Genomic DNA, 20,709 nt, shown 5'->3' with positions numbered 1-20,709 from the left:
TTACAATTATATTTTTAATTTAATCTGATGCAGTTGGAAATAGAGTAAAAGTAAATGCATCAGTGATCATATATCTATTGCAAAATGATTTTGGCATATATTGATGTGTGGACTGCTGATACATTTCCACGTAAAAATCCACAGAAGTGCATTGTTATTATTTCAATGATAGTATGTGAAGTCAATACAAAATTGTTTTAGGGCAATTAATTTTGCCACCTAGAGAGGATTATTAATTGTGGACCATAGAAGCATTATATTAATGAGTTTTTGGTTGAAATTTGTAGACGATTTTAGGATTTGACTTCCATATTTTATTTTTATTACTTGGTAAAATAGTATCTCAAATGGTTTGCTGCTCTGTCACCATTTTCATGCAGAATGTAATTGCAGCGTTGACCTGTGTCAGGGAATCAAACAAGTGTCACAGCAAGCTTGAATAGATTGCAAGTATTGTCCCTATTGAAGTGAAATTGCAGCATTGAGATTTTTTGTTCATCTTTATGTAATACTTTGACAAATAATGTGGGGAAAAAACAGATTGCCTTTTTTGTTAGCTGAAGTGTATGGCTTGTCATTCACTATGAATGTTCAGATGTTGTTATTTGTCAGAAAGTCCTTTCTTCTGTCAGAATAGACATTGGCAGCAACCTACTTAGACTATTGTGCAGTGCAAAATTGAGCAAATTATGCACTTGCAATTTGCTGACTTTGCACTTCTTGGCATAATGACGACATGGCATGGTGATAATACACTTAACTCATTGAAACCAATTGCTCACTTTCTCTACTTTTCTGATAACCGAGTATTTCCCATTTTCTCTAAACAGTTGAAATAGTCCTGCTCTATCAGAGACTTCCTGCATCAATGCTTTCCAGGGAACGTCACAATAAATAACTTTTCACCCTGCAATGCTCTACATTATTGATAATTTTAAATAGTTGAACGCTTGTCACTGACTTTCTATTTAGAAAGCAATCAGAATAATTTATGTTAAAAAAAATCTCTATTGAATCTCAGCTCAATATTATCCCACGATCTCAAGTTTTACTTTTGAAAAATATTTTACATCCTAGATGTCATCTCAATGAATCTGATCTATATACCCTCCATGATTTCAATGACCCTTTTGGCTTGGAACCACTACAATTTTTTTGAAAAATACATTCACATTTTTGTTCTGTTTTCATCATTTATTCTTGTTAATTTCACTTTTTTAACATCATTTTTTAGCATTCCAAATTTGGGCCAGTAATTATTAAAAAAATATTTTCCATGCGTTGCCTCAATACAAATAGCAGAAATAGGCCCCAAATTGATTTCCAATAGGGAGTTGCATATAATCCTCATGTAAAATGTATTCACAACGGAAATCAATTGATATTTGGGCACTTGTGGAACAAAGAATAAGATAAGCAAATAATTAGTCAAGATGTTATTGAACGGTGGAACAGACTTGAATGGCTATATAACCTACTCCTCGTTGAAATTCCAATGTTATTGCCTTGTCTTAATTTACATTGATTTGACAGTAAAACCATCATTTTCAGTCCCTGACATTTAATTAAACCCTTGATACTGATTTAAATTTCCTCCCAGCTTACTTACATAAACTGAAGCGTATCTTACAAAACTAGGAAATCATATTTTGATCTAGAAACTTTATTCATCTCCTCTACTCTCCTCTACATTGCCATCTCAACAACCTGGAGCTCAATGCTCTTAAGACAGTGGAATTGATTGTAGACTTTAGGAGAGCTCCCCCTCCCCTCACCCCACTCACCATCAACAACAGCACAGTCACATCTGCGGAGTCTTTTAAGTTCCTGTGAACCATCATCTCCAAGGACCTTAAGTGGTGGGCCACCATCGACTCCACGGTCAAAAAGGCACAACAGAGGATGTACATCCTGCGGCAGCTGAGGAAGCACAATCTGCCACAGGCAATGATGGTCCAATTCTATACAGCCATTGTAGAGTCTGTCCTCACCTTCTCCATCATGGTCTGGTTTGGCTCAGCCACCAAGCACGACGTCCGGAGGCTGCAGCGAATCGTCCAATCAGCTGAGAAGGTTGTTGGCTGCAACCTTCCCTCCATTGACGAGCAGTACACTGCAATGGCCAGAAGCAAGCAGGTAAGATCATCTTTGACCCCTCTCACCATGGCCACAAACTCTTTGAATTACTTCCCTCTGGAAGGCGACTCTGGACTGTCAAAGCTGCCACAGCCAGACATAAAAACAGCTTTTTTCCACGAGTAGTAGCTCTACTCAATAACCAAAAATCTGTAGCCACCTTTTGCTCTGGTATTTTATTTAATTCACATGTTTAATCAATAATGTTTTATTATTAATGCTTAATGTTTTATGTGTCATTCCTAACTGTCACTGTATGTCATGTCACTTGCAGATGGAGGACCAAGGCAATTCCTTGTATGTGAATACTTGGTCAATAAACTTATTCATTCATTCATCACAATGTCACATTCCAGCAGATAAAGTACTAGAGGTCACTGAAATGAAAAACAGGGAGCTATACTAAATTCGATTGGAACTTTTACATGGCACAAATTAAGTACATCGTTGACTTGTTCACCGAGGCTTACAAGAGGTTGGGCCTTATATTTAACATCTCTAGGATGAAGATCCTTTGTTCTGTATTTTCATGAACTTGAAACCGTAACACTAGGTTTAAATGGCCAGCAATTATGGCTAAGTTATTTCTTTTTCTCACTCAATAAGGTATTAATTGTCTTTTTGTGTTTTACTTGCCTGACAACATTATTTGTTATCTTAATGTTATCTTTTTTCAATGTACTATCATAGACAAAAAGATCAAAGAGGAAAGAACACTTCTGCAAAACAGGGTTGAGTTGGAAGAATATAATTCATATAGTTGAGAATATACCAAAGAAGGAACATGAGATTATTAATGATGATCTCAAAAAGGTTTTGAAGGCTGCTAGACAATTTGGTAAGTTAATATAGAGTATGTATTTTTTGTGTGGAAATTCAGCTTAAAATATATCTGATCCTATTACCGTTTATTTACAAAATTACACACTTTAAGTTTTTTTTTTAAAAGAGAGAGAGTCGTAAATGTATGTCCTATCTTATCTCTGATCTTGCAAAGATGGCAGTGGTACATCTTTTTGAACTGTTGTAGTTTTGTGGGAGTGTTCTTGGGATTTCCAGAAATTTTGATCTAGCTTTGGTGTCCAAACTCCAGGTTAGATTGTATGCAGCCTGGAGGTTAAGTCTAGTCCTACATTAAATTTAAATTATACAGGACAGTAAAAACATAAAGGCTGGGTGCAAAAAAAACCTCAAGACATTAGTGCAAAACGCAATTTAAAAAATAAGTCCTCGGCAGTATAAGAGGTAGTCTGTCATGATTTGTTGCTGATAGGATTACGATTGTGCAAGTCAGATCAATAACCTGATATTCCAGGAACGTAACTGTTCCTGAACATGCTGGTGTGGGACTTCAGGCTTCACTACCACCTGCACGATGGTGGCAGTGAGAAGAGATCATGGCTCGTTTGGTGGGGATCCATGATAGATACCACTCTCTTGAAGCAGCACTTCATGTCGTTGCTTTTGATGATGAGGAAGGCTGAGCCTGTGATGGTCTGCCAACCACCATGGTCTGAGTTGAGTTCACTAGTCATAGAAACATAGAAAATAGGTGCAGGAGTAGGCCATTCGGCCCTTCGAGCCTGCACCGCCATTCAATATGATCATGGCCGATCATCCAACTCAGTATCCCATACCTGCCTTCTCTCCATATCCCCTGATCCCTTTAGCCACAAGGGCCACATCTAACTCCTTCTTAAATATAGCCAATTAATTGGCCTCAACTACCTTCTGGGGCAGAGAGTTCCAGAGATTCACCACTCTCTGTGTGAAAAATGTTTTTCTCATCTCGGTCCTAAAGGATTTCCCCTCTATCCTTAAGCTGTGACCCCTTGTCCTGGACTTCCCCAACATCATGAACAATCTTCCTGCATCTAGCCTGTCCAACCCCTTTAGAATTTTGTAGGTTTCTATAAGATCCCCCCTCAATCTCCTAAATTCTAGCGAATACAAGCCGAGTCTATCCAGTCTTTCTTCATATGAGTCTCTGCAGTCTCTTGCACATTGTGCATTGGAATTATCACACCAGGCCACAATGCAACAAGTTAGGGTACTTTCTACAGTGCATCTGTAGACATTTGTTGGAGTATTTGGTGACATGCTGAATCTCTTTAAATAATCTAAGAAAGTAGAGGAGTTTGGGATCTTCTTCATAATTACATCCATGTGCTGATCCAGGATAGATTATCTGAAATCTTAAGGCCAGGAATTTGAAGCTGCTAACTCTCTCCTGCGCAATCCACTACTGTGGTCTCCTGACGTCCCCTTTAGTCAACGATTAGTTCCTTGGTTTTGTTGTAATTCAGCAAGAGGATGTTTTTGAGGCACCACTCAACCAGGTATTCTATCTCTCCTGTGCACTGACTCTTCACCGCCCCTTGATTCGGCCAACCACAAAGGTGTCATCGGCACACTTTTAGAAATTGGATCTGTTTGAGCCACACAGTCACAGGTGTAAAGAGAGTAGAGCAGGGGGATATGCAAGCAAACTTGACGTGCACCTGTGTTGATGTTCAGTGAGGAGGAGAAGTTGTTACCGTTTTATACTGATTGCGGGTGGCTGATGAGGAAGTCAAGGATCCAAATGTAAAGGGATTTACAGAGCCCCAGGTGTTTGAGAGGAAGCTTGTTTTGGCCTGGTATGACAATTCCAATGCACAAGGTGCAAGCTCATGAACAGCAGACTGATACATATGTGCCTGTTATCCAGATGCTCCCGAGCACACTTTAGAGCCGGTGAAATATCAACTTCTGTTGACCTGTCTTGATGAATTGAAGTGGATCCAGGTCATATCTGACAAGGGAGTTGATTCAAGCAATAACCAACCTCTCATAGAGCCAGGCAGCACTGAAAAGGTCCTTTCTGCCAAAGCCATCCATACTGACCAAGACACCCCATCTTAGTTTGGCCCTTTTGCATGTGTTGGCACATATCCCTCCAAATATTTCCTGTCCTCTTGTCTTTTAAATGTTGAGTCATAGAGTCAGCAGGGAAACAGGCCCTTCGGCCCAACTTGCCCACAGCAACCAACATGTCCCATCAACACCAGTAAAACCTGCCTGTGTTTGGCCCATATCCCTCCAAATCTGTCCTAGCCCTGTACCTGTCTAATTGTTTCTTAAATGTTGTAATAGTCCCTGCCTCAACTACCCCCACTGGCAAATTGTTCCATACACCCACCGTCCTTTGTGTAAAACAGTTACCCCTCGGATTCCTATAAAATCTTTCCCCGTTCACCTTAAACCTATGGCCTCTGGTTCTCGATTCTCCTACTCTGGGCAAGAGACTCTGAATCTACCAGATCTATTCCTATCATGATTTTATACACCTGTTAGATCACCCCTCATCCTCCTGCACTCCAAGGAATAGAGTCCCAGCCTGCTCAAACTCTCCTTATAGCTCAGACCCTTGGGACCTGCTAACATCCTCATAAATCTTCTCTGTACCCTCTCCAACTCGACAACATCCTTCCTGTAACACCCAGAACGGAACATAATGCGGCCTCATCAATGTCCATAATGCCATGATTATATCTGCTTCAACCACAGCCCCAGCTGCGTGTTGTAGGCACCCATCAACCACCCTTAAGGCACTCACCATATACTTACATCCTCTAAATCTTAATTTATCTACCCTGCAAAAAAGACTCTGCATTGATGCTATCTATGCCAAGCACTTCATTTAGGCGGAAGTAACGATTATCTTTATTTTTCATTTTGCTTCACATTCTACGTCTCTTATATATTCAAGAGCCCTTCATCTTGGGACATGAAGATAATCTTTCATTACATTAATTAACTCCACAGTGCTCTTTTATAGTCATTTTGAGGATGAAACTACTGCCCTTTGGTTTATGAGTGTTAATTTGTGATGGGATAATGGGACATTGTTTTGTTGGTAATGTATTCTGTTTCATAATGATTGAGCCAAAATATGAGTAGAGATGGCTGATGAATATGAAATAGAAAAGAACCTGGACGCATAACTAATTTGCAGTTGATGTGGGCTAACCACGTTTACAAGAAATACAGCCTTTTCATGCTCATATTTTCTTTATAAAATCATCATTTTTTTTGCTCCATGCTTTATAAATGTCAAGACATTGCTTAGTAATTGAAGATAGTGATTATCAGAAATAAATGTCAAAATGGCAACATTAACGCTGAAATAAATGTGATTATGCAGTGGTACAAAAATATTTGATTTGTCCAAAATGGTAAATTCTGGGCTGAATTTACCTCATGCTTTGTGCTTTGGTAATAAACAAAAACATTTAAAGTTTTGTATAATGTAAAAGGATTTGATAAAAAACATATTTTCCATCAATATCTGTAAAAGTACAATGACAATGTGTCGCAACTAATAATGAAATATTGAGATAATTGGTCATTAAAATTTTTGAATCCTGACATTAATCAGGTCATTTTTTCTGAAGTAATGGAAAACATGTCTTGAATGGTCTGTCCATGCATGTGCAGCAGCTAAGATGTTGAAAATATATTTTTTCTCTGCAGTTGGTACCGAACAGGAACAAGATACCGTGGAAAGTGCTGCTCTTTTTCTCTTCAAAACTTTTCATAACAAGGACCATGTTGGACAAGAAGAAACAAAAGCATTAAAACAAACGTTTGGGCCATTCCCTTCCTCTGCTGCCACTGCTGCCTGTAATGCTGTGTATAAAATTGCTGCATATTTCAGTGAAGAAGATCTGCAAACGTTAATTTCTGCAAATAAATCTGCAAGCCAAAATTCTCAAGTACAGTTTGGTAAAAACATTAATTTTTCGTTTGAATCATTTACTTTGGAATATATAGAGGAAATGCCTTTGAACTGTGAGGAAAACAGCTACAAGGATTTCAGTCTAGACTATGATAAATATTTAAACAATCATCAGGAAGATTTAAAAAATGGATTAATAGATAATTCAGATCTAAATTCTTCAAACAAAGTGGATGGTTCATTTTTAAGGCAAGAGGTTAATAGCTACATTGTTGGAGCCTTGCAAGAGTCAGCAGATCGGCCAACTGCAGACGACTTGTGTGGAACATTATTTGAGATGCTGGCATCTCCTAAAAGTGATGATGAGCTTCAAAATGAGGTATGTCAGACAGTAGGTTTATAGTTCCAAGCTCTCCATATTAATGATTCCATAAATGTTAAGAATTAAGTAACATGATAAGTTTTCAATAAAACAAAATGGTTATCAATTATAAAAAATTGTAGGATGCGAAATAGAGTAATGAAGTACAGAAATGCGGCCCTTTTTCTCTGGCCCCTGTCCCACTCCTTCTCCTCACTGCTTCTGCCTTCCCTCCTCCCCCCCCCCCCCCCCCCCCCCCCCCCCGGCATTCATTAAAAGTTCCAGATTTTTTTCAAGATACATTTTGTTTTAGTTGTTTGAACTTCTTGGACCTGAAGGATTGGAACTAATAGAGAGGCTTCTGCAGCACAGGCATACGATCATTCAAAATGCTCTCACCCACCCTACGGATCCCAAGCTCAGCTACCTTCAGGGTAAGAACATTCCTAATGAAAGAAAAAAGTTTGAAACTGAATTAATTTTTAATGAGAACTATTGAGGAACTGCTTGTGTTAACTGCTTTCAATTGTATTTATAGAGGTGAAGTGAATTGATATGTTTTAATTGTGATAGAAAAATGGGACCTTAAATGCGTGTTTGAATTGGGTGGAAAAATAAGCATTGTGGGTGTTACATGTGGCTTTAATAGATGCTTATAAACTATTCGTTTAAATAAAGGAAACATAGCTTTAAGTTTCATTTCTAGTGATAAAACAATCATTGCTAATCTTTGGAGAATCTGGGTTAGATCGGACGTCTCCATATTATACAAGAGGATTTAGAACTATTAGAGCTAATACAAAAACAAAGATCAATGTTATGGTACCAGAATAAGAGATTACATCTATCAGGAACAGTGAAAAAGGCTGGTTCGACTTCTGCAAGAGAGAAAATGATAGAGATTCTCCAAGATTAGTTGTTGATGAAAAGTTGCTCTATGACTATTTTAGTTTTTCATTCTTTTCAACTATATTGGTGAATTGATGGAAATGTGGAAAATAGCAAAGAAGAGTTCAATGGGAATCTAGTAAGCACATGGGGAGAAAGGAAAAATGTTTTTATTCCAATGGTGTTAAATGAAGAAGGGTCTTTGATTATAAACACTGCCCTTGTCCCCTTGGGCCAAATAATCTGTTAAGGTTAATCCATCATCATTGCCTGAACTTGTTTATGGTATATTCCTGGCCGCATGGGTAATTGTTATGTGAAATGACTCTGTAAGCCACTCTGTTCAAAGTCAATTTTGGATCGACAGTAAGTCCTGGTTTTGTCTGGCATGCAGCTCCCTCTAAATAAATAAAATGTCAACCTTGAGTTGAAGACTGAAGAAGGGTTTCGGCCCGAAACGTCGCCTATTTCCTTCGCTCCATAGATGCTGCTGCACCCGCTGAGTTTCTCTAGCAATTTTGTGTACCTTTGAGTTGAAGACCATCAGTTTAAGATATTATAATTAAATTTATAAAATTTTTAATGTTGGATTCAATTACAGCAGTGCGTTTTTGACATCATCCTTTATAGTGAGATTACTTGATATCAATTGTTTAAAAATCTTTGTTATTTATAGAGATGGAAGGTAAAAACATAAGAAATAAAAGCAGGAGATGGCCAGTTGGCACCTACTCAGCCATCCAAGAAAATGATGTCCGATTTTTAAAAATAACTCCAGTACTGTGTATCCCTGAATTTCCTTAACGTATAAAATTATCAATCTCTGTCTTCATTTTTACTGAGCCTCCACAGCCCTCTTGGTTGGGGAATTACAAAGATTCACTATCTTGGGGTGAAATAATTGCTTTCCATGTTCTGAATTTCGAATCACTTCTTTGAAAGTTTGCTCCCTAGCATTCTGGACACCCATGGAAAAATCAACTCTGCAAGCGTTCTGTTGAGCCCTGGCAGAATTTTGAATGTTTCCGTGGGACCACCTCCCATTGAATTATCTTTTTGCTGCATGTCTTCTTAAAAACCAAACCGACCCATCCCAAGGATCAATCCAGGATAATTAGAACGTTGTACAAAAGTGGTGAATGTGGTCTGAGATTCGTCTTGTGAGGATTCCAGAGGAAGACGAGTTACCCAATGCTGTTCATTTTTCTTTTGCAATGCAGGAATCCCTTTAAAGGTTAATTTAGATATTGAAAGGACAGCCAATGCATCAGGTATTGATTGTAACATTGGGGAAAAGGGCAACAGGTTGTAATTGAGAACGCTTTGAGTGAGTTGCTGCCAATTGGCGTCTCCTAATACTTTTCACAGAGAGCACCTTAGAATAGATCATGATCGTTGAAGACATTACCTATGTTAACCATCCAATGTTGATGTACAGTAATTGCATTGCCCATATCAATGCCTGGAGGGATTAAATTGAGTATCACAATTGAAATTCTGTGCAATTGAGTATGGGGACATTGCCTCTATACCTTTTATAGTGGAATTTGATGGTACTCCACTAGGAGATGGATTTCATTCCAAAGAACCAGTGCTTGGAAGTATTAACTGTACAATTTATGGTGGATGTTCTCTTACCTTCTAACTTAATTATATTTTGAACAGTCCAGCTGGGGAAGCAGCAGACACAAAAGCACCTGTTTGAGGTTCTCCCAACTTGCTGTGTTTTTAATATACATTTGATATTTAGAGACATACTCCCTGAGTCGGCCAAATTCTTGCGTTCCGTAATAATTAGAGAAAGGATTGGAGCCAGTCCGATTCCTTCATTTTAACCATATTGTTAAGAAAAAATTAACAAGGGATGCAAGTGAGTATAGCTGACTTGAGAAACATCCTGTATCTCAATCCTGATATCTGTTGCCATGGACAGGTAAAATTATCTAACATTTGATAGATGCTGTAGGTTTCAAATTCTTGCTAAGCAAATCGTGTTTATAGATTATTTTTTTACGTTCATACTGGCTATTTTCTTAGAAACATTAATCACAGCATATCAGACATTAGGCAGCTTGCCTTTCTAGAAAGCATGCCAAGATATACAAGAATAGATGTTGTTAATTAGCTGAGTTTCATTTCTATGTACACCAAGCCTCAAAGATTGGCTATGTTCTTAAATGCCAGAATCAGTAGAGCAGACCATGCAGAGCTCCCATTTACAAATGCATGCTATTGCTGACCCATTCTGTGCAATGGTATCCAAGATATCTTTTAAACCCTACCTTTACCTTCCATGAACATGTCTTTTCCAACCATCCTACTGTCTCTTTCTGTTGTTTTGTGTTTTTAAAGTGACATAGCCTGAGATGTTTTACGAGACACAACTGCGTGACACAGCTTCAGATGTTTTACTAGATCAGAAGTGCTCAATAAATGCCAAGTAGTCATTAAATTAAATTCATTTAATGTTACAGATGCTTCAAAGAAAGGTTTGGGAGGAAATTCACAGCCCATATATGGCTGTCAAATCACTGTCCATTCAGAACAAGAAAAGCAATTATTGAAACTATGTCGTAAGGAAGAAAAACGGCTAGCTAAACGAGAGAAAAAAGATGAAGGGGAATTTTCTGGAGATGCATTTCAATGCTTTGATCCAAAGGAATTGCGATTACAACGGTAAGATGACATATTTCAAACTTATTTATTTACAACAACTTTTTTGCACCCTTCCCTCACAGTGGGAAACTTTGATCCCGCTGTGTGGGGATGTCTGTGTTAAGACTATCGTGTTATGTGCTCTTTATTATTCGTATGGCTGTATGGCAACCACACATTTCACTGTACCAATTGGTACATGTGACAAATAAATGTATCTTGTATTTAGTTGAATTTAGTCCGGTGGGCAGCGCGACTTTCGTCAGCAGCGGCCTCTGCAGTCCGTCTGCGTTTTTATTATTTTATGTCTTTGTTTTTATGTATTTTTTGTTATTTTTTGTTGGGGTATGTGTGGGGGGGTGGTGTGGGGGGGAGGGGGTAACTTTTAAATCTCTCCCTGCACGGGAGACCCGACCTTTTTTTTTGTCGGGTCTCCGTTGTCGTTGGGGCTGCAACGAGGAGCGGCCTCCAACAGGAAGCCCGGGGGCTGTGGTGCCGACTACTCACCTCACCGTCGCGGAACTTGCCGAGTCCAGAGCGGGTGGAGCTGTGGTGGACGCTGCTGCGACCCGACCCCCGGAGATTCGGTGGCTGCAACTGCGGGTTTGGCGGACAGTGACACCGGGAGCCCGCGGGTCCCTGGAGGGAGACCGCTTTTCGGGGCTTCCGCAACGGCGACTTCTCCCGCCCGAGTTGCGGGGTTGAAGAGCTCCTGGAGCAGGGCCTACATCGCCGCCCCGCGCGGCTTGGAATGGCCGCGGGCTGCGAGCGCACGCCGGGGGCTCTAACACCAAGACCCGGTGTGCGGCCTTGCATCACCCGGCGTGGCTTTAATGGCCGCGGGACAATTCGCCATCGCCCGCCGGGGGCTTTGACTTTGACTCTGACATCGGGGGGGGGGGGGGGGGGGGGGAGTGCAGTGGAGAGATAATTTTTTTTGGCCTTCCATCACAGCAATGTGATGGATGTTTATGTAAATTATGTTGTGTCTCGGGTCTATTTGTTTGTAATGTATGGCTGCAGAAACGGCATTTCGTTTGGACCTCAAGGGGTCCAAATGACAATAAATTGAATTGTATTGTATTGTATTGTATTTGGTTACCTAAAAAAAAGTTCATGAAGCGATTTTCCCTTAATTGACCTAAAATGCCTGTTAATTATTGAATTAAAAAATTAATTGCCTTGACCTATGCCCCAATCCCAGGGAACAGATGAGTCAAGAGTCAAGTCAAGAGTGTTTTATTGACATATGTCCCAGATAGGACAATGAAATTCTTACTTGCTGCAGCACAACAGAATATGTAAACATAGTACATAACGGGAGAAAAAAAAAGTTCAGTGTGTAAATATACACATTCACACACTCAATAAATAAACAAATACAGTGCATTAAAATTATAATAGTCTGTTATAGTTCAGAGCTTATTTACTGTTGTGCTTCATAGCCTGATGGCTGTGGGGAAGAATTGATTGACGATAGGAGGGTCGGCAGGTATCCTGGTAGTCTGAAAGGCGGTGAGGCCAGTGTTTTTTCGATGGGTAATTAAAAAGCATTTTTTAACCCTGCTCGTGTTTAAATATAGATATATTTTGTAACAGGGACGTAATGTTGAAGCTTTATAATACAATATACAATACAATACAATATTTATTCAATGTCATTTGAACCTCAGTGAGGCTCAAACGGAACTCTGTTTCCACAGCCATACAAACAAAACAATTCCTACAAGACACACAAACAATTCAATTCACACAAACATCCATCACAGTGAATCGTCTCCTCACTGTGATGGAAGGCAAAGTCTTTTCTCTCCCCTGTACACCATTTTCCCCGATGTTGAAGCCCCCGGCGGGTGTTGGAATGTCCCGCAGCCATTAAAGCCGCGCCGGGCGATGTACAGCCCCTCTCCGGGTCATTCCAACCCCGCGACACGGGCTGGAGAAGTTGCGTTGCGTGAGCGCCAAAACGTGGTCTCCGTCCCGGACCCGTGAGCTCCTGATATCACATTCCACAGGCCTGGAGAGCAGCGAGCCACCACCGTTCGCCACGCTCCGAGGCCGGCCAGCCCCACGATGGTAAGTAGTCTGCAGCTCCGCAGGCTCCCCCCCCAGGTCGTTCCGGTTCGAGGCCGCTCCACGGTGCTAGGCCCCAACGACAACGGAGACCCGACAGGGAAAATGTCGGGTCTCCCGTGCGGGGAAGAGATTTTAAAAGTTCCCTCGCCCCCCACATATACACAGTTAAAAATAGTATGAAAAAAAACACGACTACTACATTTAACTAGACAAAAAATAAAAAAAGACAGACAGGCTGGAGGGGCCGCTGCAACGCGAGTCGCGCCGCCAACCGGAAATAAGACGCTGGTCAGAGGGAATTTCTTCAGCCAGAGAAGATGGTGAATCTGGAATTCATTGCCACAGGCAGCTGTGGAGGCCAGTCATCAGGAATTTTTAAAGCGAAGAATGACAGATTCTTGATTAGTAATGGTGTCAAAGTAATGGTTACAGGAAGAAGGCAGGAGAATGGGGTCGGACTAAATTGCCTAATTCTGCTCCTATGACTTATTAACTATTTTAGTATGTTACCAATAAATGGAATTTGTACATACCCTTAATTTTCTGCCATATTGTTTGCAAACATTCTCTTTCATGAAGCGGACGGAATTGTTTCATTTATTATATGAATCAGAACTCGAATCTGAATGCTCAATTGTGCAAGATGCTTAGTGTCCAGTCATTAACTCACATTTTATAAAATGAGCCTCAGATCACTTTTTGATTGTCTTTAAAATTGAGAATCGCAGAAATTATTCTTGGGGTTAAAGAGAAATTTATGGTTGTAATTTTTTTGTGTCTTTTAAAGGGAGAATGCTCTACAGAATGCACGAATAGCACCAATTCTTACAAGGCAATATAATCATGAACGAATTCATTACCCACATGTTTATGATTCATACAGTGAAGCAACGCAGTCCTCAGCTTTTATTGCTGGAGCAAAGGTACGATCTTGATGTTTTAGGCGCTTAAGCTCCATTTACTTTATCTTTGGTTGTTGCCATCTAAATACTTTGATGCTGAATATTGTTAATATTATGTTTCATTATGTGAATAGCTTACTAACAATAATTACATTTCCTTACTTTTGTCTACTGTCCAAACACCAAGAACAGAAATAATTGGGATAGGTTAAACAGCCCCTGGAGTTTGTTTTGCTGTTCTATAGGATCATGGTTGATCTGATCTTTTAGTCTCAACCAAATGTTTCTGTCCTGATTTCCCCGTTGCCCGAATCCCTTTCAACCTCCGCCTTGAATACATTCAATAACTTAGACCTACAACTTTCTATGGTGAATAGTACCTAAAATTCATGATCCTCTGAGATAAATAAATGTTCCCCATCTTGTTAAATGGGCTGCTGCTTACTCTGAAATTACTTTACTTTAGAGATACAGTGTGGAAACGGGCCCTTCGGCCCACCGAGTACGTGCCGACCAGCGATCACTTTATCCGCTCGCACAATCCTACACTAGGGGCAATATATATTTTACAGAAACCAATTAACCTACAACTCGGAGAAAACCCACACGGTCACAGGGAGTATGTACAAATTCTGTATAGACTGTCAGGATCTAACCCGGGTTTCTGGCACTGTAAGGCAGCAACTGTACCTTTGCGCCTCTGTGCCGCCCTGACCCATTGTTATAGGTTTCCAGCATTTAGTGAAATTATTCTCTCAGTCTTTACCTTGTCAAATGCTCTCAGAACCTTTGGTTCCAATAAGACCACTCCCAAAAGAAGCTGCAATGTGTGCACAGATTTGCTCGTAAGACAACCTTTTCATCATAGGAATTGATCTATTGTGTCTTCTTTGATCTATCTCCACAGCAAATATAATCCTTCTTAAAAAGGAGAATATAATTGAATTTAGCACTCCATATATGGGCTCAGCAATGTATGCAAAATGCACGGAACAGCATCAAACACTATAGGGCCGTTCCTAACTTCTCAAATTCCTCCAATTTGCCTGCCGCCCAAAATTCTTATATCTGCTTCTCGTTATCTTGTCAATATGCAACTTATGACTTTGATCCACATTAGATCCAATCTTGGTGCTGACTGCGGTCAAACAAGGCTGTGTTATCCCCTCAACATGTTTCTCATTACTCCTCGACATAATGCTGCACCTCACTTGCAATAGGTTCTGGATGGAGTGGGGCTAATCTTCAGGCCAAATGGGAAAACTGCTAGACCCACATCACCTGTGTTGCAGAGCCTGGGGCAGGCTGATCTGGTTCATCGAACCACAGTATGCTGGTGATGTTTGCACAGGTTACAAGTTCATGTTCCTAGCTGTTGTTCACTCATTCACAAAAGTGTACAGGACAATAAATCTTGAATTTCTGCTGAACGAAGATCCTATACCAATCATATCTCTTGCTGCACAACACTGGCCTCACAGTTAAAGGCAAAGGATAATATCCTGGAACACACATCTTAATTTTCTTGTGTTAGGAGCAACCATGATGAAGGTATTCACTGTTGCTTTAATGGGATGGTATAGCCTTTGTCCTGCTGAGGAAAAAATGTGTTTAAAGATCAACAACTTAAACTCAGCACAATGCTCAGGGAAACTATTCCTCTCGGCTTTTGAGGGCTTCCTACAGGTGGAACCTTGGTCAGGTATCACTGGGGCGCAAGAAACTGCAGATGTTGGAATCTTGAGCAAAACACAAAATGCTGGAGGAACTCGGCCGCTCAGACAACGTCTGTGGAGGGAATGGGCAGGCGGTGTTTCGGGTTGGGACCCTTCTTCAGTTCATCATTTTGTCTCTGTCGAATCTTCTTAAGATAGTGGCAACACAAGTGAACCAAAGTCACTATCCTCAGATCAACCTCAGCAAATGCACTCAGCTGTGCCCCCTGGGCAGTCCATGTTGTTCATATGCTTGACACCAACTCATGAATCAAACAGTGCCATGAGCTCTGTCATATCAAAACTATCAAGTTGTCAGAAGAATCCCTTTAATAGCGCTTTCTCACGGGGCGACTTGACGCAAGAGTTAACCAGAGTTGAACATCGTGGGAACCCCGTGCGATAACCGTACGGCATTCGTGGACCACCGTGGACCACCGTGGCGCTAACGGCAGGTACTCGTGTAACTTGGTGACTCGGGAGAAAATTCAAGCAAGTTTGAATTTCTCCAAGAGTGACTTGTACACTTGTGGTTGAAGATTGCAACATTATATGCACGTAGTGGCCAGTGCGATATCCGTATTAACTCTTGCGTTTACCGTGGGAACTCCTGCGAACGGTGAACCCGGAAGCTGGACATAGGGGACAGAAGGTGAGTAATCTGGAATGAACATGCTGTTAGGCTGGGATCATTCTCTGCGAGATGATCTTAGTGCGGGAGACAAGTGTAGGAGAGGTGTACTGACTGTGTGGGCAGAACTTTGGAAGTGATTGCCCACCATTCTCAAAAGCCGCTGTGTCTCCCTGTCCCTCCAACTCCAGAGGAATCCGCGCCCCCTCATCCGCAACCCGGGTTCCTCTGGAGTTGGGGCTGGGCTAGAGTTGCTGCTGGCTGTGAGTCTCTGGGATCTCCGTGCTTGCAGTCGGTGTCCCGTTGGTCCTAACGTCTCCGGCCACCCCCCTGGACTGGAGCTGAGACTGTGAACTGTACCGCCCTTGCCCCCTCCCTCTGCAACTGCAAACAACCCCACAGTTCCCAGACTCAGCTCCTGTACAGGGGGGTGGCCGGAGACGTCACAGCCCGAGCTGCGCCCCCTCATCCGCAACCCCAAGAACAAGACGTACCTTGCACACCATCAGCTTCTGTCCCTACGGGGAGCGTGTTCCTCTGGAGTTGGAACGGGGCTGCGCTGCTGCTGGCTGTGGGTCTCTGGGATCTCAGTGCTTGCAGTGGGCCTGGGGGTCGGTGTCCCGTTGGTCCTGACGTCTCCGGTGACTGGCACTGACCTGCTGGCATCGCCGACGTGAAGACAGTGCAAAGCCCCCGCGCCGGTGCAATGGGCGGGGAGCTGAAGAGGGGAGGGAAGGGGTCACACACATGGCCGGGAAGCAGAGGGGTGTAGGTGGGGTGAAACTGAAGGGAGCGACAATCTGCTGCTGCCTGCCCGCTGAGTTAAAAAGTTCCCACGCAAGACTCACGATACACTGTATATCGTGACCGTGGGAACTTTTTAACTCAGCGGGCAGGCAGCAGCAGATTGTCAATTATTAACCCTCCCGCGCAATTACCTTCTCTTTTATGAATGGGGATTCACAATGTTCATTCAAGATTTAACGGGAAAGCTCGGGAGACGGACAAGTCACTCGCACAAATAACAGAAATGCCGAGTACCCGTGGGAACTCTTTATCTACCCCCCGTTATATCGTGTGATATCGTGCTAGACCACGACCACTTCACTCTGGTTACATCTTGCGTCAAGTCGCCCCGTGAGAAAGCGCTTTAAGGTTATTCTCAGATCTCGAGGAATGTATTATATCGCCTCCTGTAGAGATGATATTGAGAACCCTGAGTGCCTCTATCAGGAGTATCCACGAACCCAGTGAAATACCCACCTCCTGAAATACTCGACTGTCTACCCTGTCTTATTTTCACTTCAACTGTCCATGCAGTTTTATGCTATGGAAAGTATGAGTGAATTCATATTGCACTGATCATTTATTATTGTTTTAATTTTTGTATTTGTGGTCCGTGAAAATGAAGTATATCAGATGTATTGTATGTTTTTTTTCTGCAGTATTTAGGTATTCTGTGTATCTGATACTTCCATGAATCCATTTTGAGTTGTTCATATGCTAATGTGATTTAATGTTGTACAGTTGTTTCTTCCAGAAGGCATTGAGCGTGAAAATAACAAAATCTACGAACAAGTGGCTATTCCTGCTATACAACCCATGGCACTTGGTATTGAGGAGAAACTGATTGAAATCAGGAGTTTAGATGAGGTGATAATTACATTGATCTATATTTCAAACCATATACTGTGATATTTTACAAAATGAATATGCTTTAACATTGTTGAAATAACAGTACCACTTTTGCTTCAAATTGACATTTTGGTATGTTCTACGCAGACTGGCACTAGTGCTTTTCTTAGCCATATAGTACATGGGGAGATCTTTAACTCCTTCCATTGGTATTAATTCAATTTTATTCTAGCCATTAGATTGATCAAGAAATAAGAATTTGCTGAAGAAATTCAGCAATTCTGGTTGCTTCACTGGGGAATGGTTCAATTAGAAATAAACAAATGGGCACAAGTTGGGCACCATATCTGAGGAAGGATGTGCTGGCTCTGGAGAAGGTCCAGAGGAGGTTTACAAGAATGATCCCAGGATTGAGTAGGTTAACATATGATGAGCGTTTGATGGCACTGGGCCTGTACTTGCTGGAGTTTAGAAGGGGGGACCACATTGAAATGTACTGGATAGTGAATGGCTTCGATAGAGTGGATGTGGAGAGGATGTTTCCACTTGTGGGAGAATCTAGGTCAAGATGTCATAGCCTCAGAATTAAGGGACGTTCTTTTAGGAAGGAAATTAGGAGGAATTTCTTTAGTGAGAGGGTGGTGAATCAGTGGAATTCTTTGCCACAGAAGGCTGTGGAGGCCAAGTCAATGGATATATTTAAGGCAGGGATAGATAGATTCTTGATTAGTACAGGTTTCGGGGGTTATGGGGAGAAGGCAGGAGAATAGGTTAGGAGAGAGAGATAGATCAGCCATGATTGTATGGCGGAGTAGACTTGATGGGTCGAATTGCCTAATTCTGCTCCTATCACTTAAGATCTTACAAACTTGCAGGAAACACATTGGGTGGAATGGAGAGGACAGAAAAGAATGTATGAATTGAGACCACAGGAGATTGAATAGACAATAGACAATAGGTGCAGGAGTAGGCCCTTTGAGCCAGCACCGCCATTCAATGTGCTCATGGCTGATCATCCACAATCAGTACCCCGTTCCTGCCTTCTCCCCATATCCCCTGACTGCTATCTTTAAGAGCCCTATCTAGCTCTGAACGATGCAATGTGTGGTGGTACTGGATGAAAACTAGTGGTAAAATGTCTGGAGGAATTGTAGATAGGAGGAGATAAATGAAATGCTGTATATCAGAAGCTAGAGAAATAAATAACACTGTTGAATATATATTTTTGTTTCTTCATTATGGCTGGGTCAAATTTTTAGTGTGGTGTGTTTAATAGCGCTAGGAATCTACTTGAGTGGACTACAGTGCTTCAGTAATATGGATAACAACTTTCTCAACAATAAACCTTTAAGGGCCTATGAGGACCTAATTTGCGAGTTTACGAGAGTGTCATGGTCTTGTTGTATCGCCAAAGTAGAACACCTCCAACGATCTCCTTTGACTATGTAGAGAACCTCCTACGAATATGTAGAAGACCTCCTACGACCATGTAGAAGACCTCCTTCGGCCTCCTTCAACTATGTTGAAGACCAGCTTCGACTATCTACGATTTACTCGCCGATGCTCTCAGGAAAATTGTGGAAAGTAAAGACGACCACCTCCGACTTGAGACGACTACACTGAAAACAAACTACGACAAGCTACGAGTGGCTACAGCTCAAATGCTGTAGCCATCGATTACCCTCGATTGCCTTCGATTACCTATAATAACATGCCGACCTACTATGACTTCGACTAAACCTACATGTAAAAAAATATCGATTTTTCCCATGCTGACCAATTTTTACTCGCGGACAATTTTTCAGCATTATAAAAAATTCTCCTCGACCAAACTGAGGCTGCAAGTATGCTGGAACCTCTCGAGCATGAAGGTGAGTTACAGTGACCTCCTAGGACCACGTGTCGACCATGCTGCGAGTTTGTGGCGAGCGCAAACTCTTCTAAACCCGCAAATTAGGTGGCCATAGTGGGACAGGCCCTTAATTAGTCTTGCTAGCAGCTCCCACATTGTGTGAAAGGACATAAAAAATGTCTTGCTGCTCATCCAATTTTCCAATTGGGTTAGTAATTTGCATTAAATATGACATTTTTAACTCTGAAGTCCGCATATATGCAAAATTATTCCATGGTTTTTCTCCAAAAAAAATTGGGTTCATCATCTTTTATTCATAAATCCATTTTGGCTAAGGCTTATCAACGGGAAAAAAAACATGATGTTCGTTTACTTTACTCTTAAAGGTCTGATGATCTATTGACATGGGTCCCTGGATTCATTCTCTCACTTTTCTTAAACTGGAATGGTGTGTACCAATACCGCCGAGAGATTATGGTTAGGGCATGCGCAATACTCTCCTGTGTTAATTACTTTGGGGTATTCAGCATGCTATCACAGGGGATCCAGGGTGGCCAGTTGATGACCAGTTGGCTTGAAGGGTGGCGACAGAATGTTGGGTGTAGGTTGTTTTTCGGACTGAAGGCCTGTAACAAGTGAAGTGCCATAGGGATTGATGCTCGGTCTGTTGTTGTTCATTACTTATTTGAACATAGAAACATAGAAAGTAGGTGCAGGAGTAGTCCATTCGGCCTTTTGAGCCGAATATGATCATGGCTGATCATTCAGAATCAGTACCCCGTTCCTGCTTTCTCCCCATATCCCATGATTCCGTTAGCGCCAAGAGCCACATCCAACTCTCTCTTGAATACATCCAATGAATTGGCCTCCACTGCCTACCCCTTTTCTTAAACTGTGACCCCTGGTTCTGGACTCCCCTAACATTGGGACATTTTTCCTGCTTCTAGCCTGTCCAATCCCTTAATAATTTTATATGTTTCTATAAGATTCTCTCTCATCCTTCTAAATTCCAGTTAATATAAGCCCAGTCGATCCATTCTTTCATTGTATGTCAGTCCCGCCATCCTGGGAATTAACTGGTGAACCTACGCTGAACTCCCTCAATAGCAAGAATGTCCTTCCTCAAACTAGAAGCTCA

General features: G+C 41.5%; 1 protein-coding gene across 1 annotated transcript in view; it reads left to right on the top strand.

The window, feature by feature from the left end:
• Nucleotides 1-20,709, top strand: part of ascc3 (activating signal cointegrator 1 complex subunit 3) — a 363,313-nt gene that overhangs the window by 14,264 nt on the left and 328,340 nt on the right. Inside the window, exons 3-8 of the mRNA XM_033021915.1 lie at nucleotides 2,827-2,974; nucleotides 6,652-7,235; nucleotides 7,531-7,651; nucleotides 10,580-10,781; nucleotides 13,624-13,759; nucleotides 17,612-17,737. Coding sequence (XP_032877806.1) covers nucleotides 2,827-2,974; nucleotides 6,652-7,235; nucleotides 7,531-7,651; nucleotides 10,580-10,781; nucleotides 13,624-13,759; nucleotides 17,612-17,737 — 1,317 coding nt within the window. The remainder of the gene's footprint in view (nucleotides 1-2,826; nucleotides 2,975-6,651; nucleotides 7,236-7,530; nucleotides 7,652-10,579; nucleotides 10,782-13,623; nucleotides 13,760-17,611; nucleotides 17,738-20,709) is intronic.

The sequence above is a fragment of the Amblyraja radiata genome, chromosome 5 (assembly GCF_010909765.2).
Source record: "Amblyraja radiata isolate CabotCenter1 chromosome 5, sAmbRad1.1.pri, whole genome shotgun sequence".
Classification (NCBI taxonomy): Eukaryota; Metazoa; Chordata; class Chondrichthyes; order Rajiformes; family Rajidae; genus Amblyraja; species Amblyraja radiata.
This window is presented reverse-complemented; position numbering and strand designations above follow the sequence as displayed.